Source organism: Pseudophryne corroboree, chromosome 2 (assembly GCF_028390025.1).
Source record: "Pseudophryne corroboree isolate aPseCor3 chromosome 2, aPseCor3.hap2, whole genome shotgun sequence".
Taxonomy (NCBI): domain Eukaryota; kingdom Metazoa; phylum Chordata; class Amphibia; order Anura; family Myobatrachidae; genus Pseudophryne; species Pseudophryne corroboree.
This window is the reverse complement of record NC_086445.1, coordinates 240,539,676-240,563,853: the sequence shown is the minus strand read 5'-3', so window position 1 is coordinate 240,563,853 and position 24,178 is coordinate 240,539,676. Positions and strand designations below refer to the sequence as shown.

The 24,178-nt window shown below is 46.9% G+C and overlaps 1 protein-coding gene across 1 annotated transcript in view; it reads right to left on the bottom strand.

Moving 5' to 3' along the window:
• LOC135012655 (signal transducer and activator of transcription 1-alpha/beta-like) overlaps positions 1–24,178 on the bottom strand; it is a 328,629-nt gene that overhangs the window by 121,964 nt on the left and 182,487 nt on the right. The window contains exons 12-13 of the mRNA XM_063952569.1: positions 17,856–17,876; positions 17,643–17,730 (exon numbers count right to left, since the gene is read on the bottom strand). Of these exons, the coding sequence (XP_063808639.1) occupies positions 17,643–17,730; positions 17,856–17,876 (109 nt within the window). The remainder of the gene's footprint in view (positions 1–17,642; positions 17,731–17,855; positions 17,877–24,178) is intronic.

The following is a 24,178-nucleotide window of genomic DNA, read 5'->3' as shown; positions in this document are numbered from 1 at the left end:
GCACCCAGCTTGTTGGGTGCATACAGGATAAACAGCGAGTCAGATTTTCTGACTCCAGCCGTCCTGGAAACATATATTTTCAGGGCCCTGACTACGTCCAGCAACTTGGAGTCCTCCAAGTCCCTAGTAGCCGCAGGTACCACAATAGGCTGGTTCAGGTGAAACGCTGAAACCACCTTAGGGAGAAATTGAGGACGAGTCCTCAATTCTGCCCTGTCCGTATGAAAAAATCAGGTAAGGGCTTTTATAGGATAAAGCCGCCAATTCTGACACACGCCTGGCCGAAGCCAAGGCCAACAGCATTACCACTTTCCATGTGAGATATTTTAAGTCCACAGTGGTGAGTGGTTCAAACCAATGTGATTTTAGGAACCCCAAAACTACATTGAGATCCCAAGGTGCCACTGGAGGCACAAAAGGAGGCTGTATATGCAGTACCCCCTTGACAAACGTCTGAACTTCAAGAACTGAAGCCAGTTCTTTCTGGAAGAAAATCGACAGGGCCGAAATTTGAACCTTAATGGACCCCAATTTTAGGCCCATAGACACTCCTGTTTGCAGGAAATGCAGGAATCGACCCAGTTGAAATTCCTCTGTAGGGGCCTTCCTGGCCTCGCACCACGCAACATATTTACGCCAAATGCGATGATAATGCTTTGCGGTTACATCCTTTCTGGCTTTAATCAAAGTAGGGATGACTTCATCTGGAATGCCTTTTTCCTTCAGGATCCGGCGTTCAACCGCCATGCCGTCAAACGCAGCCGCGGTAAGTCTTGGAACAGACAGGGTCCTTGCTGGAGCAGGTCCCTTCTTAGAGGTAGAGGCCACGGGTCCTCTGTGAGCATCTCTTGAAGTTCCGGGTACCAAGTCCTTCTTGGCCAATCCGGAGCCACGAGTATAGTTCTTACTCCTCTCCGTCTTATAATTCTCAGTACCTTGGGTATGAGAGGCAAAGGAGGGAACACATACACCGACTGGTACACCCACGGTGTTACCAGAGCGTCCACAGCTATTGCTTGAGGGTCCCTTGACCTGGCGCAATACCTGTCCAGTTTTTTGTTGAGGCGGGACGCCATCATGTCCACCTTTGGTTTTTCCCAACGGTTCACAATCATGTGGAAGACTTCTGGGTCCCGGGTGGAGGTCGTGCCTGCTGAGGAAGTCTGCTTCCCAGTTGTCCACTCCCGGAATGAACACTGCTGACAGTGCTATCACATGATTTTCCGCCCAGCGAAGAATCCTTGCAGCTTCTGCCATTGCCCTCCTGCTTCTTGTGCCGCCCTGTCTGTTTACGTGGGCGACTGCCGTGATGTTGTCCGACTGGATCAGCACCGGATGACCTTGAAGCAGCGGTCTTGCTAGGCTTAGAGCATTGTAAATGGCCCTTAGCTCCAGGATATTTATGTGAAGTGATGTCTCCAGGCTTGACCACAAGCCCTGGAAATTCCTTCCCGGTGTGACTGCTCCCCAGCCTCGCAGGCTGGCATCCGTGGTCACCAGGACTCAGTCCTGAATGCCGAATCTGCGGCCCTCTAGAAGATGAGCACTCTGTAACCACCACAGGAGAGACACCCTTGTCTTTGGTGACAGGGTTATCCGCTGATGCATCTGAAGATGCGATCCGGACCATTTGTCCAGCAGGTCCCACTGGAAAGTTCTTGCGTGGAATCTGCCGAATGGGATTGCTTCGTAGGAAGCCACCATTTTTCCCAGGACCCTTGTGCATTGATGCACTGAGACTTGGCCTGGTTTTAGGAGGTTTCTGACTAGCTCGGATAACTCCCTGGCTTTCTCCTCCGGGAGAAACACCTTTTTCTGGACTGTGTCCAGGATCATCCCTAGGAATAGAAGACGCGTCGTCGGGATCAGCTTTGAATTTGGAATATTGAGAATCCAACCGTGCTGCCGCAACACTACCTGAGATAGTGCTACCCCGACTTCCAACTGTTCCCTGGATCTTGCCCTTATCAGGAGATCGTCCAAGTAAGGGATAACTAAAACTCCCTTCCTTCGAAGGAGTATCATCATTTCGGCCATTACTTTGGTAAAGACCCGGGTTGCCGTGGACAATCCAAACGGCAGCGTCTGAAACTGATAGTGACAGTTCTGTACCACAAACCTGAGGTACCCTTGGTGAGAAGGGTAAATTGGGACATGGAGGTAAGCATCCTTGATGTCCAGAGACACCATATAATCCCCTTCTTCCAGGTTCGCAATCACCGCTCTGAGTGACTCCATCTTGAATTTGAACCTCTGTATGTAAGTGTTCAAGGATTTTAGATTTAAAATAGGTCTCACCGAGCCGTCCGGCTTCGGTACCACAAACAGCGTGGAATAATACCCCTTTCCCTGTTGCAGGAGGGGTACCTTGATTATCACCTGCTGGGAATACAGCTTGTGAATGGCTTCCAATACCGCCTCCCTGTCGGAGGGAGACGTCGGTAAAGCAGACTTTAGGAAACGGCGAGGGGGAGACGTCTCGAATTCCAATTTGTACCCCTGAGATACCACCTGAAGGATCCAGGGGTCCACTTGTGAGTGAGCCCACTGCGCGCTGAAATTCTTGAGACGGGCCCCCACCGTGCCTGAGTCCGCTTGTAAAGCCCCAGCGTCATGCTGAGGACTTGGCAGAGGCGGGAGAGGGCTTCTGTTCCTGGGAACTGGCTGTTTGCTGCAGCCTTTTTCCTCTCCCCCCTGCCACGGGGCAGAAATGAGGAGCCTTTTGCTCGCTTGCCCTTATGGGGCCGAAAGGATTGCGCCTGATAATACGGCGTCTTCTTATGTTGAGAGGCTACCTGGGGTAAAAATGTGGATTTCCCAGCAGTTGCCGTGGCTACCAGGTCTGATAGACCTACCCCAAATAACTCCTCCCCTTTATAAGGCAATACTTCCATATGCCTTTTGGAATCCGCATCACCTGACCACTGCCGCGTCCATAACCCTCTTCTGGCAGAAATGGACAGCGCACTTACTCTTGATGCCAGTCGGCAAATATCCCTCTGTGCATCACGCATATATAAAAATGCATCTTTCAAATGCTCTATAGTCAGTAATATACTGTCCCTGTCTAGGGTATCAATATTGTCCGTCAGGGAATCCGACCAAGCCACCCCAGCACTGCACATCCAGGCTGAGGCGATTGCTGGTCGCAGTATAACTCCCGTGTGAGTGTATATACATTTCTCTATCGTCCTAGTGGATGCTGGGGTTCCTGAAAGGACCATGGGGAATAGCGGCTCCGCAGGAGACAGGGCACAAAAGTAAAGCTTTCCGATCAGGTGGTGTGCACTGGCTCCTCCCCCTATGACCCTCCTCCAAGCCAGTTAGTTAGTTAGATTTTTGTGCCCGGCCGAGAAGGGTGCAATCTAGGTTGCTCTCCTAAAGAGCTGCTTAGAAAAGTTTAGCTTAGGTTTTTTATTTTACAGTGAGTCCTGCTGGCAACAGGATCACTGCAACGAGGGACTTAGGGGAGAAGAAGTGAACTCACCTGCGTGCAGGATGGATTGGCTTCTTGGCTACTGGACATCAGCTCCAGAGGGACGATCACAGGTATAGCCTGGATGGTCACCGGAGCCTTGCCGCCGGCCCCCTTGCAGATGCTGAAGTAAGAAGAGGTCCAGAATCGGCGGCAGAAGACTCCTCAGTCTTCTAAAGGTAGCGCACAGCACTGCAGCTGTGCGCCATTTTCCTCTCAGCACACTTCACACGGCAGTCACTGAGGGTGCAGGGCGCTGGGAGGGGGGCGCCCTGGGAGGCAAATGAATACCTATTTTGGCTAAAAATACCTCACATATAGCCTCCGGAGGCTATATGGAGATATTTAACCCCTGCCAGAATCCGTTAAGAGCGGGAGACGAGGCCGCCGAAAAAGGGGCGGGGCCTATCTCCTCAGCACACAGCGCCATTTTCCCTCACAGAAAGGCTGGAGGGAAGGCTCCCAGGCTCTCCCCTGCACTGCACTACAGAAACAGGGTTAAAACAGAGAGGGGGGGCACTAATTTGGCGTTAGAAATATATAAAAAAGATGCTATAAGGGAAAACACTTATATAAGGTTGTCCCTATATAATTATAGCGTTTTTGGTGTGTGCTGGTAAACTCTCCCTCTGTCTCTCCAAAGGGCTAGTGGGTCCTGTCCTCTATCAGAGCATTCCCTGTGTGTGTGCTGTGTGTCGGTACGTGTGTGTCGACATGTATGAGGACGATGTTGGTGAGGAGACGGAGCAATTGCCTGTAATGGTGATGTCACTCTCTAGGGAGTCGACACCGGAATGGATGGCTTATTTAGGGAATTACGTGATAATGTCAACACGCTGCAAGGTCGGTTGACGACATGAGACGGCCGACAAACAATTAGTACCGGTCCAGACGTCTCAAAAACACCGTCAGGGGTTTTAAAACGCCCGTTTACTTTAGTCGGTCGACACAGACACAGACAGGGACACTGAACCCAGTGTCGACGGTGAATAAACAAACGTATTCCTTATTAGGGCCACACGTTAAAGGCAATGAAGGAGGTGTTACATATTTCTGATACTACAAGTACCACAAAAGAGGGTATTATGTGGGATGTGAAAAAACTACCGTAGTTTTTCCTGAATCAGATAAATTAAATAAAGTGTGTGATGATGCGTGGGTTCCCCCCGATAGAAAATTATGGGCGGTATACCCTTTCCCGCCAGAAGTTAGGGCGCGTTGGGAAACACCCCTTAGGGTGGATAACGCGCTTACACGCTTATCAAAACAAGTGGCGGTACCGTCTATAGATAGGGCCGTCCTCAAGGACCAGCTGACAGGAGGCTGGAAAATATCATAAAAAGTATATACACACATACTGGTGTTATACTGCGACCAGCGATCGCCTCAGCCTGGATGTGCAGAGCTGGGGTGGCTTGGTCGGATTCCCTGACTAAAAATATTGATACCCTTGACAGGGACAGTATTTTATTGACTATAGAGCATTAAAGGATGCATTTCTATATATGCGAGATGCACAGAGGGATATTTGCACTCTGGCATCAAGAGTAAATGCGATGTCCATATCTGCCAGAAGATGTTATGGACACGACAGTGGTCAGGTGATGCAGATTCCAAACGGCACAAAGGTGTATTGCCGTATAAAGGAAGAGGAGTTATTTGGGGTTGGTCCATCGGACCTGGTGGCCACGGCAACTGCTAGAAAATCCGCCGTTTTTACCCTAAGTCACATCTCTGCAGAAAAAGACACCGTCTTTTCAGCCTCAGTCCTTTCGTCCCTATAAGATCATATCTGCCCAGGGATAGAGGAAAGGGAAGAAGACTGCAGCAGGCAGCCCATTCCCAGGAACAGAAGCGTTCCACCGCTTCTGACAAGTTCTCAGCATGGCGCTGAGACCGTACAGGACCCCTGGATCCTACAAGTAGTATCCCAGGGGTACAGATTGGAATGTCGAGACGTTTCCCCTTCGCAGGCTCCTGAAGTCTGCTTTACCAAGGTCTCCCTCCGACAAGGAGGCAGTATGGGAAAAAATTCACAAGCTGTATTCCCAGCAGGTGATAATTAAATTACCCCTCCTACTACAAGAAAAGGGGTATTATTCCACACTATATTGTGGTACTGAAGCCAGAAGGCTAGGTGAGACTTATTCTAAAAAATTTTTTGAACACTTACAAAGGTTCAAATCAAGATGGAGTCACTCAGAGCAGTGATAACGAACCAGGAAGAAGGGGACTATATAGTGTCCCGGGACATCAGGGATGCTTACCTCTATGTCCCAAAATTGGCCCTTCTCACTAAGGGTACCTCAGGTTCGTGGTGCAGAACTGTCACTATCAGTTTCAGACGCTGCCGTTTGGATTGTCCACGGCACCCCGGGTCTTTACCAAGGTAATGGCCGAAATGATGATTCTTCTTCGAAGAAAAGGCGTCTTAATTATCCCTTACTTGGACGATCTCCTGATAAGGGCATAGTCCAGGGAACAGTTGGAGGTCGGAGTAGCACTATCTCGGATACTGCTACAACAGCACGGGTGGATTCTAAATATTCCAAAATCGCAGCTGATCCCGACGACACGTCTGCTGTGCCTAGGGATGATTCTGGACACAGTCCAGAAAAAGGTGTTTCTCCCGGAAGAGAAAGCCAGGGAGTTATCCGAGCTAGTCAGGAACCTCCTAAAAACAGTGCATCATTGCACAAGGGTCCTGGTAAAAATGGTGGCTTCCTACGAAGCAATTCCATTCGGCAGATTTCACGCAAGAACTTTTCAGTGGGATCTGCTGGACAAATGGTCCGGATCGCATCTTCAGATGCATCAGCGGATAACCCTATATCCAAGGACAAGGGTGTCTCTCCTGTGGTGGTTATAGAGTGCTCATCTTCTAGAGGGCCGCAGATTCGGCATTCAGGATTGGATGCCGGTGACCACGGAGCCCAGCCCGAGAGGCTGGGGAGCAGTCACACAAGGAAAAAATTTCCAGGGAGTGTGATCAAGTCTGGAGACTTTTCTCCACATAAATATACTGGAGCTAAGGGTAAATTTATAATGCTCTAAGCTTAGCAAGACCTCTGCTTCAAGGTCAGCCGGTATTGATCCAGTGGGAAAAACATCACGGCAGTCGCCCACGTAAACAGACAGGGCGACACAAGAAGCAGGAGGGCAATGGCAAAAACTGCAAGGACTTTTCGCTGGGCGGAAAATCATGTGATAGCACTGTCAGCAGTGTTTCATCCCGGGAATGGAAACTGGGAAGCAGACTTCCTCAGCAGGCACGACCTCCACCCGGGAGAGTGGAAACTTCATCGGGAAGTTTTTTCCACATGATTGTAAACCGTTGGGAAATACCAAAGGTGGACATGATGGCGTCCCGTCTGAACAAAAAACGGGACAGGTATTGCGCCAGGTCAAGAGACCCTCAGGCAATAGCTGTGGACGTTCTGGTAACACCGTGGGTGTACCAGTCGGTGTATGTGTTCCCTCCTCTGCTTCTCATACCTAAGGTGCTGAGAATTATAAGACGTAGAGGAGTAAGAACTATACTCATGGCTCCGGATTGGCCAAGAAGGACTTGGTACCCGGAACTTCAAGAGATACTTACAGAGGTCTTATGGCCTCTGCCGCTAAGAAGGGACTTGCTTCAGCAAGTACCATGTCTGTTCCAAGACTTACCGCAGCTGCGTTTGTCGGCATGGCGGTGGAAAGCCGGATCCTAAGGGAAAAAGGCATTCCGGAAGAGGTCATTCCTACCCTGGTCAAAGCCAGAAAGGAGGTGACCGCACAACATTATCACCACATGTGGCGAAAATATGTTGCGTGGTGTGAGGCCAGGAAGGCCCCACAAAGAAATTTCAACTCGGTCGTTTCCTGCATTTCCTGCAAACAGGAGTGTCTATGGGCCTCAAATTGGGGTCCATTAAGGTTCAAATTTCGGCCCTGTCGATTTTCTTCCAGAAAGAATTGGCTTCAGTTCCTGAAGTCCAGAAGTTTGTCAAGGGAGTATTGCATATACAACCCCCTTTTGTGCCTCCAGTGGCACTGTGGGATCTCAACGTAGTTCTGGGATTCCTCAAATCACATTGGTTTAAAACCAGTCAAATCTGTGGACTTGAAGCATCTCACATGAAAAGTGACCATGCTCTTGGCCCTGGCCTGGACCAGGCGAGTGTCAAATTGGTGGTTTTTTCTCAAAAAAGCCCATATCTGTTTGTCCATTCGGACAGGGCAGAGCTGCGGACTCGTCCCCAGTTCTCTCCCTAAGGTGGTGTCAGTGTTTCACCTGAACCAGCTTATTGTGGTGCCTTGCACCTACTAGGGACTTGGAGGACTCCAAGTTGCTAGATGTTGTCAGGGCCCTGAAAATATGTTCCAGGACGGCTGGAGTCAGGAAAACTGACTTGCTGTTATCCTGTATGCACCCAACAAACTGGGTGCTCTTGCTTCTAAGCAGACTATTGCTAGTTGGATGTGTAATACAATTCAGCTTGCACATTCTGTGGCAGGCCTGCCACAGCCAAAATATGTAAATGCCCATTCCACAAGGAAGGTGGGCTCATCTTGGGCGGCTGCCCGAGGGGTCTCGGCTTTACAACTTTGCCGAGCAGCTACTTGGTCAGGGGCAAACACGTTTGCTAAATTCTACAAATTTGATACCCTGGCTAAGGAGGACCTGGAGTTCTCTCATTCGGTGCTGCAGAGTCATCCGCACTCTCCCGCCCGTTTGGGAGCTTTGGTATAATCCCCATGGTCCTTTCAGGAACCCCAGCATCCACTAGGACGATAGAGAAAATAAGAATTTACTTACCGATAATTCTATTTCTCGGAGTCCGTAGTGGATGCTGGGCGCCCATCCCAAGTGCGGATTATCTGCAATACTTGTACATAGTTACAAAAATCGGGTTATTATTGTTGTGAGCCATCTTTTCAGAGGCTCCGCTGTTATCATACTGTTAACTGGGTTTAGATCACAAGTTGTACGGTGTGATTGGTGTGGCTGGTATGAGTCTTACCCGGGATTCAAAATTCCTCCCTTATTGTGTACGCTCGTCCGGGCACAGTACCTAACTGGCTTGGAGGAGGGTCATAGGGGGAGGAGCCAGTGCACACCACCTGATCGGAAAGCTTTACTTTTGTGCCCTGTCTCCTGCGGAGCCGCTATTCCCCATGGTCCTTTCAGGAACCCCAGCATCCACTACGGACTCCGAGAAATAGAATTATCGGTAAGTAAATTCTTATTTTTAGGATATTCTCCTGCTTTCTGTCAGCAGGTTCCTTAAGGGCGGCCGTCTCAGGAGAGGGTAGTGCCACCTGTTTAGACAAGCGTGTGAGCGCTTTATCCACCCTAGGGGGTGTTTCCCAACGTGCCCTATCCTCTGGCGGGAAAGGGTATGATGCCAATAACCTTTTAGGAATTATCAGTTTTTTATCGGGGGAAACCCACGCTTCATCACACACTTCATTTAATTCCTCAGATGCAGGAAAAACTACAGGCAGTTTTTTCTCACCAAACATAATACCCTTTTTAGTGGTACTTGTATTATCAGAAATATGTAAAACATTTTTCATTGCCTCAATCATGTAACGTGTGGCCCTACTGGAAGTCACATTCGTCTCTTCATCGTCGACACTGGAGTCAGTATCCGTGTCGGCATCTGTGTCTGCCATCTGAGGTAACGGGCGTTTTAGAGCCCCTGATGGCCTTTGAGACGCCTGGACAGGCACAAGCTGAGTAGCCGGCTGCCTCATGTCATCAACCGTCTTTTGTAAAGAGCTGACACTGTCACGTAAGTCCTTCCATAAGCCCACCCACTCAGGTGTCGACTCCCTAGGGGGTGACATCTCTATTACAGGCAATTGCTCCGCCTCCACATCATTTTCCTCCTCAAACATGTCGACACAATCGTACCGACATACAGCACACACACAGGGAATGCTCTGATAGAGGACAGGACCCCACTAGCCCTTTGGGGAGACAGAGGGAGAGTATGCCAGCACACACCAGAGCGCTATATATATATATATAGGGATACCACTATATAATGTGTTTTCCCCTTATAGCTGCTGATATTATCAAACTGCGCCAATTAGTGCCCCCCCTCTCTTTTTTACCCTTTTCTGTAGTGCAGGACTGCAGGGGAGAGTCAGGGAGACGTCCTTCCAGCGGAGCTGTGAGGGAAAATGGCGCCAGTGTGCTGAGGAGATAGGCTCCGCCCCCTTCTCGGCGGACTTTTCTCCCGCGTTTTGCTGTATTCTGGCAGGGGTTAAAATACATCCATATAGCCCTGGGGGTTATATGTGATGTATTTTCGCCAGCCAAGGTGTTTTTATTGCTGCTCAGGGCGCCCCCCCCTAGCGCCCTGCACCCTCAGTGACCGGAGTGTGAAGTGTGCCTGAGGAGCAATGGCGCACAGCTGCAGTGCTGTGCGCTACCTTGTTGAAGACTGATGTCTTCTGCCGCCGATTTTCCGGACCTCTTCTTGCTTCTGGCTCTGTAAGGGGGCCGGCGGCGCGGCTCTGGGACCGGACTCCGAGGCTGGGCCTGTGTTCGGTCCCTCTGGAGCTAATGGTGTCCAGTAGCCTAAGAAGCCCAAGCTGGCTGCAAGCAGGCAGGTTCGCTTCTTCTCCCCTTAGTCCCTCGATGCAGTGAGCCTGTTGCCAGCAGGTCTCACTGAAAATAAGAAACCTAAAACTAACTTTTTCTAAGAAGCTCAGGAGAGCCCCCTAGATTGCACCCTGCTCGGTCGGGCACAAAAATCAAACTGAGGCTTGGAGGAGGGTCATAGGGGGAGGAGCCAGTGCACACCAGGTAGTCCTAAAGCTTTACTTTTGTGCCCAGTCTCCTGCGGAGCCGCTATTCCCCATGGTCCTTACGGAGTTCCCAGCATCCACTAGGACGTCAGAGAAACATAGCCTACATTAATATTAATATATTGAAGTTATATGTTTGTGTAAATATCTGAAATGTAAACACATGCAGTGGTGGGCTGGGGTCAGGGTGACCTCTGCCCCCCAGGCCGTACAATTTAAAGTTTCTGGGGCCACATGTCTGACTGCAGCAGGCTGCTGCTTTGGGCTTAAGTCTCTACCAGACATGATGCAGGCAGCAGCAGCATGATTCTCTCCCCTCTTCCCCGGGCAGCTAGGGCACCTCCCCCTCCCTTTACACGTCTGCAGCTAGGGTGAAGGGTGCCGTGTTCCCTCTCAGGCCAGGGCCATAGGTAGGGAGGTGTGGTCACTGTCCTCAGCCCCCGATAGTCAGCATCTCAGCCGCCACCGGCTGCTAGGGTGTTCATGGCTTCCTTTCATTGCCTGACCTTGGCTAGCTCCGGCTCAAAGACCTACTCTTGCAAGATGAGAACAGCCCCAGCCGCAATCAACCCAAAAAAGTTAGTTAAAAGTGCAATGGCATCATGATCTTATAATACATATAGAAGGGGCGACAAGGTGTTTGTGTCTGTGCGATAGAATATAAGGGGGAGGGGAGAGGTGATAGGCATAAAGGATAAAAGGGGTGGGGGGTTATAGGAACAAGGAACATATGACAGGTGTGCATGTGGGGGTTGATGCACACAAAGTGTAGTGAGGAGGGGTCGATTACTAAAATTTATAAGGGAAGTGCCCAAATTATTTATTTTTATATATATATATATATATACACATACATACATACATACATACATATACCCACACACAGATGAAGCCACACTTATCTTGGCTTCTCTGCTCCGCCTAGGCACACCATGGTTTATTAGCATAAGGCCTTCATCTATTGTTCTCAGCTGCAATACAATACAGAGAGAACAACACATCAGGGGATTAAGTCAATACAGCAGGGGATTAGGTTTGACTGTCCTGGCTCAATTAATCCCATTAAAGGCCAAGATAAAGATGGCTCCATCTGTATATATATATATTTATTATATATACACATATACCTGTATGTAAATATACGTTATGGTAAGAATTTACCGTTGATAACTTAATTCAATTAATCCCATTAAAGGCCAAGATAAAGATGGCTCCATCTATATATATATATATATATATATATATATATATATATACACATACATACACACACACACACAAGTAGAAAACCACAGCACTCGCCACCCCAGAAGCGAGGTACAGCAAAGCACCAACCACTCACAGGGTGGGGTGCACGTAACACAGCACTCGCCACCCCAGAAGCGGGGCACACAGCTGCACTTACCACTCACAGGGCGGGGTGCATGTAGCCCATGACCACATCACTCTAATACATACAAACAGAAAACCCAGCACTCACCAGAGTAAGCTCACTTATCCTCAACAATTCAATAAATAAATGATGGGGGTTTAGTTAGTGGATTGGCCAATGCATGGAAGCCTGCAAACCGATCGCCAAGGTATACCACCTTCAAGCAGGTCCTACACTATCACAGAGTCTTAAAACCTGACTACTTCACTGCTGTTGCACACATCATCTGCCTGCTAGATGTAATATGTACCTGCCTAAACTTTGTGGCTTTAAGGTGACTAGTGTACGTTTAAAAGCCACAAAGTTTGGGCAGGTACACATTACATCTAGCAGGCAGATGATGTGTGCAACAGCAGTGAAGTAGTCAGGTTTTAAGACTCTGTGATAGTGTAGGACCTGCTTGAAGGTGGGGTACCTTGGCGATCGGTTTGCAGGCTTCCGTGCATTGGCCAACCCACTAACTAAACCCCCATCATTTATTTATTGAATTGTTGAGGATAAGTGAGCTTACTCTGGTGAGGGCTGGGTTTTCTGTTTGTATATATATATATATATATATATATATATATACAGATGTATCCACATTTATCTTGACGGTTAATAGGATTAACTGTGACTGGCCAGTCAGACTTAATCCCCTGCTGTATTGTTCTCTGTATTGTATTGCAGTTGAGAACAATAGATGAAGGGTTTATGCTAATAAATCATGTTGTGACTAGGCACAGAAAACTACTCAAGATAACGGTGGACACATCTGTATATATATATATATATATATATATATATTTATTTTTATTATATATACACATATACCTGCATGTAAATATACGTTATGGTAAGAACTTACCGTTGATAACGGTATTTCTCCTATGTCCACAGGTTCCACAGGATAACAATGGGAAATGATGGAGCGATAGCGGATTGGCACCAAACGATCACAAGCTTTCAGTCCTCCCAGGATGCAACGGGCCCGTCCATATATCCCCGCCCACTGGCACAGGCAAATCCATTGGATTCCTAAGCATTTAGGCAGGAGCATTATGTAGAACCCTATTCAGGCGAGAAGAACACACATGCACACCCTTCCATGCAAGAGGAAAGAGTTTAGTGAGTATAAAGATCCTCAAATCAGGTGCGTCAGGGTGGGATCCCTGTGGAAACTGTGGACATAGGAGAAATCCCGTTATCAACGGTATGTTCTTACCATAACATATATTTCTCCAGCAGGGTCCACAGGTTATCCACAGGATAACAATGGAATTTCCCAAAGCAATTTTTAGTGGTGGGGACGCTCCTGATTGGACAGGAGAACCTTACGCCCGAATTCAGCGTCATTACAGGCAAAAGTATCCAAGGCATAATGTCTAATGAATGTGTTAATGGAAGACCATGTGGCTGCCTTACATATCTGTTCTGCTGAAGCACCATGTTGTGCTGCCCATGAAGGACCTACCTTACGAGTCGAGTGAGCAGAGAAATTAGCCGGAACAGGGAAATCAGCTCGAGAATATGCTTCTGAAATCGTCATTTGAAGCCATCTTGCTAGCATCTGTTTAGTAGCAGGCCATCCCCTCTTGTGAAATCTGTAGAGACTGAAGAGATAATCTGTCTTTCTGATGGCACTGGTACGATCTACGTAGATTCTTAATGCACGGACTACGTCCAGCGACGCTTCTCCCGCAGAAAGTCCTGATACCTGAAAAGCCGGGACAACAATTTCTAGATACCACCTTAGGAAGATAACCAGACCTAGTTCTGAAAACTGCTTTATCTGGATAAAAAAATCAGAAAAGGAGATTTACATGACAGCGCTCCTAAAGCTGCCACTCTTCTAGCTGATACCATAGTCAGTAGAAAGAGAACTTTAGCTGTCAACCATTTAAGATCCACTTTATTAAGTGGTTCAAACGGAGCAACTTGTAGGGCTTTGAGAACCAAACTTAAGTCCCAAGGCACTGCAGGAGGAACAAAAGGCGGTTGAATGCACAGCATTCCCTGGAAAAAAGTACGCACATCCTGTAAATTGCCAATTTTCTTTTGGAACCATACAGTCAATGCTGATACTTGAACTCTCAAGGAAGCCACCTTCAAACCCTTATCCATTCCTGCCTGAAGGAAATCTAAGACCCTGGATACTCTGAAACATTTTGGGTCCACACTTCTTTCACTGCACCAATGAATATAGGCTTGCCATACAGGTTGAGTATCCCATATCCACATATTCCGAAATACGGAATATTCTGAAATACTGACTTTTTTGAGTGAGACTGAGATAGTGAAATCTTTGTTTTCTGTGGCTCAATGTACTCAAATTTTGTTTAATACACAAAGTTATTAAAAATATTGTATTAAATAAACTTCAGGCTGTGTGTATAAGGTGTATATGAAACATAAATGAATTATGTGAATGTACACACACTTTGTTTAATACACAAAGTTATCAAAAATATTGGCTAAAATTACCTTCAGGCTGGGTGTATAAGGTGTATATGAAACATAAATGCATTCTGTGCTTAGACTTAGGTCCCATCGCCATGATATCTCATTATGGTATGCAATTATTCCAAAATACGGAAAAATCCGATATCCAAAATACCTCTGGTCCCAAGCGTTTTGGATAAGGGATACTCAACCTGTATTCGGTGACAAATGCGAGCTGAGGAGGGTTTCTTTGCTCTGAGCATAGTTTGAATTACCTGTTGTGAGAATCCTCTTGACTTCAGGATAGAGGTTTCAATAGCCACGCCGTCAAAAACAGTCGATCCAGATGCCTGTGATAAGAAGGACCCTGCATCAGTAGATCTAGACGTTGAGGGAGCAGAATTGGAGCATCCATCGACATACTCTGCAGATCTATGTACCAATGCCTTCTGGGCCAAGCCGAAGATATTAGAATCATGGCACCCTTTGTTTGTTTTATTTTCCTCACCACCATGGGTAGCAGGATGATCGGAGGAAACAGAAATGCCAGATGAAAGTCCCATTTCACTGACAGTTCGCCCACAAAGATTGCTCCGGGATCCTTTGACTTGACCCGTATGCTGGTACTTTGTTGTTCAGACGGGACGCCATGAGATCTATTTCTGGCAAACCCCACTTGTCTACCAGAGTCTGAAAGACTTCCGGGTGTAGAGCCCATTTGCTTGCTTGAATGGCGTGTCGACAGAGAAAATCCGCTTCCCAGTTTAGGACTCCCGGAATGAACACTGCGGACAATGCTGGAAGATGAAGTTCTGCCCATTTTAGTATGTGACTAACCTCCTCCATTGCTTTTTTGCTGCAAGTTCCTCCCTGATGGTTGAGATACGCTACTGCCGTCGCATTGTCCGAGCGGATCTGGTCTGGTTTTCCTTGCAGCGTGTCCTTTGCCTGAATCAGTGCCATGTATATGTTCCAACAGGTTTATTGGCAGGCAACTTTCTTCTGTGGCCCACTGTCCTTGAAACCATAATTTTCCGGACACTGCTCCCCAGCCCTGAAGACTGGCATCCGTCAATCTGATATCCAAAAGGGTCTCCCCTTGTCTAGATGGGATGTCTGTAGCCACCAGGCTAATGACTTTCTTACCTTTTCTGAAAGTACCATAGTACTGCATTGCTGCGTGAATTGATATTGTTTGACTGTGTAACAACTCCTGAGTCCTTAACTGCACCTTGGATATCTTGTTCTGAGGTAAAAATATTTTCTGCAGACGTAAATCCAATACAGCCCCAAGTGAACCATCCGTTGTGATGGAATCAGATATGACTTTGCCCAATTTATGAGCCATCTGTGCTTCTGTAGACAAGATATTGTCTGTTGGAGATGGCCCAAGAGCAATTCCTGGGATTGTGCCAGGATTAAAAGATCGTCGAGGTATGGAAAAATTGTTATCCCCTGCTTGCGGAGATAAGCTGCCATAACCACCATAATCTTGGTAAATACTCTGGGGGCTGTGGCTAACCCAAAGGGTGAGGCCTGGAACTGAAAATGTTGCTGGAGGATGGCGAACCTGAGGTAACACTGATGAGACAATGCTAAAAGAACATGCAGGTAAGCATCTTGTATGTCAAGAGATACCATGTAATCCCCTGGTTCCATGGCCAAAACTATGGAGCGTAACGTCTCCATGAGGAACCGTGGCACCCAAATGTATTTGTTTAACATTTTGAGATTGAGAATGGGCCGAAACGACCCATTTGGCTTCTGAACCAAAAACAGGTTGGAGTAAAAACCCTGTCCCCGTTGTGCAGGGGGTACTAGAATAATTACTCCTGACAAGTAATTTCTAAACTGCTTCTTGCAGGGCTCTGGCCTTCGCCTCTATTCGAGACGGACTGGTGCAGAAGTACCTTCGAGGAGGCTGCTTCTTGAAAGGGAAAACATAACCCAGAGATACCGCTTCTTGCGCCCAAACATCTGTTGTCGACTGCTGCCATATGTGTGCAAACTGAAGAAGTCGGCCCCCTACCCTGGGGTCCCCCAGGCGGAGGCCCGCACCATCAGGCTGATGGCTTATCTTCTGGTTTGGAAGCTGGCCCTCTGGTGGTCCATCACTGAAGTTTTCTCCCAAATCCATTCAGTGGCAGGCCCAGAACAGGCTCCCTGTGTCAAAGTTCTGCCTGGCACATTCCTCCGTGAGGTCCGGCCGGAACCCTAAACCCCCTAAGACCTGGCCTGAATCCAACTGGACCATCTTGCGTTTGTTTCATCCCAAATGGTGTAGGGGTGTCTGAATGCATAACGGGACAGACAAACAAACAGACCAAACAGACCAGACTCCCTCATTTGCTACTTTTCTCCCATTAAGGTCCCTCCACATGCCGGTGCTCTCTAACACACACAGCCATATACAAACACATTAGTTCACCTTTTAAATCCCAGCTCTCTATATAAGTAAATGTGCTACATTTCTCTCTTCAAACTGTATTTAAAGAATACCACATCAGTTGTTAATTTTATCAATGATTTAAAATGGTACACTGGATACAATTGGGCTACCACTGATATACAGGCATTGTATATATCTACAAAACATAAGGGTCACCAGTCAACATATAGCGCCGACTGATGCAACAAATGTGAGCGGACTGCTGCTACATCAATGAATATGACTTGTATATATGAGAAGCATCCTGTACAACAATCTATGATATATTTATTAATATATTATGTGCATGCTGGTTTTCTAGTTTGCCTGGCTAGGGTTTCTTTATAAATGAATGTATTTCATATAGACAGAGTTGTCTGCTGCACAGCATATTGTGGAACCCGCTCCCTCCATGTCATCTCATCTTAATGAGACTTCCAACTCCCAATGAGAAATCCAATTGTACGTGGATTCATTTAATCCCATTTTGACCAATTAATCATCTAGTTCAGGGATGGGGAACCTTCGGCCCTCCAGCTGTTGTTGAACTACACATCCCAGCATGCCCTGCAACAGTTTTAGCATGGCCAAATAGAAAAACTGTAGCAAAGCATGCTGGTATGTGTAGTTCAACAACAGCTGGAGGGCCAAAGGTTCCCCATCCTTGATGTAGTTGATGCCACAGGAAGTGGCACATTATATAATTATCAGGGGTAGAGGTTACATTTCTAGAGACATATTCAGACTGCAAAATGCCCTTAAATTAGCCCAGATGAAAGATAATTATGGTGTCAAAAAACAGAGAAAATAATGAGAAAGACATTATGAATATACTAGTTTCTATTTGGGTTCTTAGGGGGAGATTTATAAAGTCTTGGAGAGAGATAAAGTTGAGAAGATGCTCATAGCAACCAATCTAGTCTAACTGTCCTTTTTCGAGAACAGCATGTAAAATGGCAGCTAGAAGCGGATTTGTTGGTACTTTATCTCTGTCCAATATTTGTTAAATCTCCCACTTAGAAACAGAACTGAACATATGGACTATCTTGCCAACAACCATTTCATGATTTTGCAGAACATACCAAATGTTTGTACTCTACCACCAGGCCCTCTCCCTGTGCATCTTCCAAGGCCTTGACAGCTGGCCCCAACAAATTAAATCGGCGGTATCTTTGGAGACACAGAGTACATTAACTCAGGTAAACAAAAACAAAAAGTAAATATAGATAATTATACAGGACTTGAACATGAGGTACAGGGGTGACAGCATGTGGGATATTGTGTGATTGTCTTACCCTTTGATATTTGGAAGATCCCTGTTAAAACAGAAAAGTTTCAGTTAATATACATTGTGATCTATGAAGAAAAAAAAACACACAGAAGAGGCAATTACTCATACACTTAAATATATATCATAGCAAATGACTTGTTTTAATAATTTTATAACATACTCTACCTTTGGAATTAAAGTGTACGTGTTGAGTGCACAGCGTGTATAATTTTTAAGCAGAAACAACAATATACACCAGAATGCGGGCTATCCATTCACTAAGAATCAGTAATGTAACAAGACACAATATACATGCCTCAATTATATTACCAGTTACTGACAAATTGATTGGCTATATACTAAAGAATATCAGGTCAGCCCATGGTGTGCAGTTTATTACCTTCTCTACCACAATAAAATACATTGGTTTCCTAAAAAAAGAAATAGTAGGGATTCTTGTACTTCATTTAAAGACTTTTAAAACACTGAGGTGTAGTGGGGCAAGAGTAATGAAGGACCTGTATGTCGTTCCCCCACCCCACCCCCATACTGATTGCCTACCGGGAGTGTTTTAGTTTTGTTTAAGTAAGTGCCACAGGAGAGGATAGAGGAGAATGAACCATAAGGTAGAAATAACAATGTCCTCCTGCACCATCAAACAGAAGTGCTTAATAAACAGTGGCCAACCAGTGTCCTTATAGAAAATTATTAAATGTAAGTAAAGCAAGTTTCTTAGTTCTCCAATTGGGAGACAATGGAAACACTGGTGAAATCTTTCATATATCTTTGCTGGTGACATTGCAAATGGTATTGAAGGGAAAGTATGCCTTTTTGCAGATGATACAAAGGTATGCAACAGGGTAAACACACTGGGAGGGGTAAAACAAATGACTGATGACCTAGGTAGACTTAAGAAATGGTCAAGAATGTGGCAACTACAGTTTAATGCTGAAAAATCATGCACTTGGGTCTCAAAAACCCAAAGGCTAAATATAGTATCACGGGTATTATAATGGAAACTTCTGAGGAGGAAAGGGTGTTAGTGGTCACTAACTGAAGTGACTTAAAAGCAGGTAAGTAATTCAACAAAGCAATGAGGAAGACTAGTCATATGTTTGGTTGCATAGGGAGAGGAATCAGTGACAAGAAAAAAGTAGTAATGTCACTGTATAGGTCATTGGTACGGCCTCATCTGGAATACTGTGTCCAATTCTGGAGACTATATCTCCAGAAGGATATAAATACATTAGAGAGTGTACAGAGAAGGACAACTATTATGGTGCATGGCCTATCACAAAACTTACCCATAAAGACTGAAAGATCTTAACATGTTTAGTTTGGAGCAGAGAAGGGAAAGGGGGGACATGATAGAAACTTTCAAATATACCAAAGTACAGGAAGGAAACATTCTTCCAAGGAAGAGAAGTATTAGAACTCAAGGACATACACTGAAACTGGAGGGAGGTACTGTAGGTAGGTTTAGGGGAAATTTAAGGAGACATTACTTCACAGAAAGGGTAGCGGATAAGTGAAATAGCCTTCCATCAGAGGTGGAAGAGGCTAAGACAGTAGAGCAATTTAAATATGCTTGGGATAGACATATGAACATCCTTACAAAGAACTAAGGTTCATAAAGGGTTGAGATTACCTAAAAAATAAAAAAGGGGCAGACTAGGTGGGCCAAGTGGTTCTTATCTGCCATCAAATTCTCTGTTTCTATGTATCTAAAACAGCCTTTAAGGGTGTGTATGCTGAGTGGCAGCTGTGCAAAAATCGGCATCCCAGTACGGGATGCGGTCAACATCCCGCTGGACGGGATCCCGGCGGTCGAAATACCGACGCTAGAATCCCGACCGCCACAATCCCGACATATTCTCCCTCCGTGGGTGTCCACGACACCCATAGAGGGAGAATATAATAGTGTGCCGAGCATAGCGAGGCACCGTGCCCGCAGCGTGGCGAGCGAAGCGAGCCCGCAAGGGGCTGCGTTCCGCTCGTCACCCCTGTCGGGATTGTGTGGTCGGGATTCCGGCGTCGGGATTTCGACCGCCGGGATTCCGTCCAGCAGGATTACGTACTGATCCCCCCAGTACACAGCATGACATGAAACCTGTTGAATCGGGTATGAATAGATAGATGACCAAATTGCATGCCACCCAGGTGGAACTCACCGACCCATAAAATGTGCCTTACGGTTTTAAGCAATCGGCCCAGCCCCACTGTAAGTCAGACTAATGGTCGAAGTAATTATGTATCAATGGAGTGTTTGGAAGCTGCCAAACCGTCTTCTAAGCATCTGAGAGGACCAAAAGATCATCCTTCTGATGAACATCGATTATTCCCTGAACACAAGTCCGCAAAAGTCCTAACCAAATCAAAGGAAAATCATCTGCTCTATAATTTTTATGAGGCATTACACCCTTACGCATCGCACCCAGTGCCAATAGAGACCATCCATTTGTATTACCCCCCCCCCCCCACACACACACACACACACCACCATTGGGTACTACCCTTACCCCTCCACCATATGCAAAGATCAGCAGAGCATGGGTCATGCTACAGCACCCGGAGATCAGCCAAATATAATAGTGCATAGGGGAGAACCAAGTTCACTTCCTTGCACATTTGTCCCAAGCGCATGAGCTTCAGAATGCAACTCACAATGTATTCAGAATCAGAAACAGAATCAGAATCAGCATTATTGGCCGGGCATACTTGCGTATACTAGGAATTTGTCTTCGGTTTGCTATACAACAGCCAAGTAGGTAACAGATAAGTAGGTGGGGGGGGGGGGGGGGGGGGGGGCAAGTAAAGTCACACAGATAGGTATACCGTAGGGACACAAGTTAGTTACATGTACGTCTGGTCAGTCAATGTTCAGGAGTTCAGCAGGCGGACCGCTTGGGCAAAGAAACTTTTGAGGCTTCTGGTGGACCTGGCGGGGACGGCCCTGTAACGCCGGCCTGAAGGAAGTAAGTTAAACATGCTGTGGCCGGGGTGTAGCTGGTCTTTTACTATCTTCATTGCCCGCTTTTTAGCTCTGGACAGGTACAGGTCCTGGACTGAGGGAAGGTCGGCCTCGTTGATCTTCTCTGCGGTTCTGACCACCTTTTGGAGCCTGCATCTGTCCCTCGCGCTGGCGGAGCTGTACCATACGAGTATCGAGGAGTACAGTACCGACTCCACAATCGCGGAGTAGAAGAGGAGCAGAAGCTTCTCTGGGATGTTAAACTTCCTTAGTTGCCTGAGGAAGAACAACCTCTGCTGCGCTTTCTGGGGCTTGATTCTGACAGTGATGTCGGCGGCCATAGACTGCCGTATCACTGCAGGGGGACGGATAAGCAGCAGGGAATCTGCGCTGCACATGTGGAGAATAGATGTCCTCTTTCAAAGCCGGGGGATGAAGAAGGATGGCACAGTTGCGTGGGAAGCGACCATGCCAACTGAAGCCCAGCTGGCTGCAGTCGTATCTCATGCGACCACACTAGTTAAGAGGCCCAAGGAGCCTGTCCTGTGCATGCACCCGCATTTTCTGTGGGGAGGGGGGCGCAGAAAATGTCATCACCTCTGCCTGTCAATCAGGCAGAGGCAGTCGTGGGGAGGCGCAACGCTCCGTTTCCAGGGAGGAGACAAAGCGTTGCTGAGGCGATGCGGCGCGAACGGGGGGCGGAGGGGGACAAATGGAGGCGTGTCAGGGGTGCGATCACGGTGGCTGCGTGATGTCACACGTAGTTGCTGTAATCGAGAAGAATGCGGCGTGCCTCCTGCGGGTGCTGGAGGCTTCACTAATTTCTACGATGAAGCAGAAATTGCGAGGCGATCGCAATTTCTACTTCATCAAGGGGGAGAGGCGGCGGTCAGCATACTGGACGGCCTTGCCCTGCGATGGGCGGCCCCCAGCATGCTAGAAGAATTGCACATTCTGCTAATTAGCAGAATTTGCAATCCTTACTGTATGTAGTAATTCCGTGACCAAGAGGTATATATCTTCCATACCCTATAGTACATTCTAGCTGAAACCTTGCCTTCAGTGCAGTCGGGGCAGTTGCCTATTGACCCTTACATAATAGGGAGCCCCCACACATAGCTACATTACAAGCATGGAAGGCATTGTAGCATATGTGAATTAGGATTTCTGTGTGGTATGTGAACTGGGTCAGCTATAGTGTGTTAGTTGCACTGAGCACCTCACAAACCTTAAACCAGCCTTGCTGGCCTTAAGCATAATCTAAATCACCTTCTCAGACAAGCCCCTTCATTCTAGTGATCATGGCTTCCACAGCCATACTGTTAAAGCCAACGGCTGTAAACTTAGGTGAAGAAAGAAGTTTCAGTTTAGCAGGTCTGGCCTTGGGGGAATCTGCAAAAACAGACCCTCTACTACAGGCATTCCCAACCACGGTCCTCAAGGCACACCAACAGTGCAGGTTTTAGTGATATCCAGGCTGCAGCACAGATGGTTAAATCAAAATAGCTCAGCTACTAATTAAGTCACCTGTGCTGAAGGCTGGATATCACTAAAACCTGCACTGTTAAGGGCCCTACTCACTGGCCGACCCGCCGCCGAGCTGCCCGACGGCGGATACGGCCGACGAGCGACCCGGCGGCGGGGGGGGGCAGTGACGGGGGGAGTGAAGTTTCTTCACTCCCCCCGTCACGCGGCTGCATTGAAGTGCAGGCAAATATGGACGAGATCGTCCATATTGGCCTGCATGCACAGCCGACGGGAGACCAGCGATGAACGAGCGCGGGGACGCGCATCGTTCATCGCTGGAGTCTCCACACTGAAAGATATGAACGAGTTCTCGTTCATTTATGAACGAGATCGTTCATATCTTTCCGAAAATCGGCCAGTGTGTAGGGCCCTTAAGTGTGCCTTGAGGACCGTGGTTGGGAATGCCTGCTCTACTAGGTTGAATATGTCCGTTTGGCTAATCCAGAGGAATCAAGATGACTTATTACACTTCAAAATTAGTATAACCTGGAACTCCCCTAAGTGAAATTATGCATACTGGACCACCTTGAAGGTAGAGACCATCTTTCCCAGAACACAAAATGCAAAAACGAACAGACATCTGATGGTAAATCATCAAAAATGTCCACAAACCCTGCAATGAAAGAATATTGTGCCCTGGCAGAAACAACTACTGTATCCAGGTGTTGTACGGAACACTATATGCTGCATAGAAGTCAATGATAGCTTTTTATAACTGACAATCCAACCGTGGGATACATGGGTCTGAAGCAAGGATGGGGAACTGGTCTCGATGAAAAGATCATCCAGGAACGGAATGATAGTCCCCCGGGGACAGTGGAAAAGCCAGTAGGAACATACAAATATGTATCCTTGATATTCATAAGTGCCAAGAACTCTCCTTTCACCATACTGTGAATGACAGATCTTGGAAAAGAGTTTTCAGCTTTAAATTCAGTCTTTTTCCTGCAGCCTGTGCAGTCCCGTATGTAGGGCAGCGAGGTGTGTCTCAGAGCTGTAATTAAAGCTTGTGGAGTGTGTTGCTGGATGCCACTACTGGAATATAGACAATGGCAGTTTGCTGTCCATAATAGAGTCAGCAGGATTAACAATGTGGTAAAGGGTTTTGTCACCTTGGTAATATGTATAAGTAGGAGAGCCTTTTGGATATGTGCGGGTACCTCAAGTCAGGCAGAGCATAACGTGTTTCGCTGATACAGATGTGCCCTCATGCATCTTGCCTCAATACTCCATGCAGCAGGAAATGCCTGTCATGAGTCAGCCAGCAGCTCTGCTAATCGCTGTGTGAATAGTACGTACAAGCAGCTTATGCTGATTAAAATATGTGGTATGCCTATATTATGTGTGTGACTGTAGCTTTATGTGCATACAAAATGCTACGTTACAGTGATTTCCAGGAAAACACTGTAACGTAGCATTTCATATGCATATACAGCTGCAGTCGCACACAGAATTGTTAGGAACTCCCTTTATGCAAAACAGAACTCCAAGTCACAGATCGTAGCAGAAAACAGGTAGGTTTATTTTATGACGGTGAAGCATGCAGGAGAACAAGAATGATGTCAGGCACAGCAGACTGAAATAAATATTTACAGGGTATCACTGAAATATGAAAAATTTAACTTGGTGGTGAATCCAAACATAAACTTAGGAACACCGGAGAACACGGTTTGTAGGTTAGACTTGGAAGGTAACAGAGGGATGGAACACAAGAAACCAAGACTGGCAGGCTTGTCTGGAAAACTGATGTTTAAACAGGAACACAGGAACACCGCAATGCATGCTGGATCTTTGGTCAATTATATAGCACAAGTAACAGGTGTACCAAGCTGGAATAGAACCCTAATTAA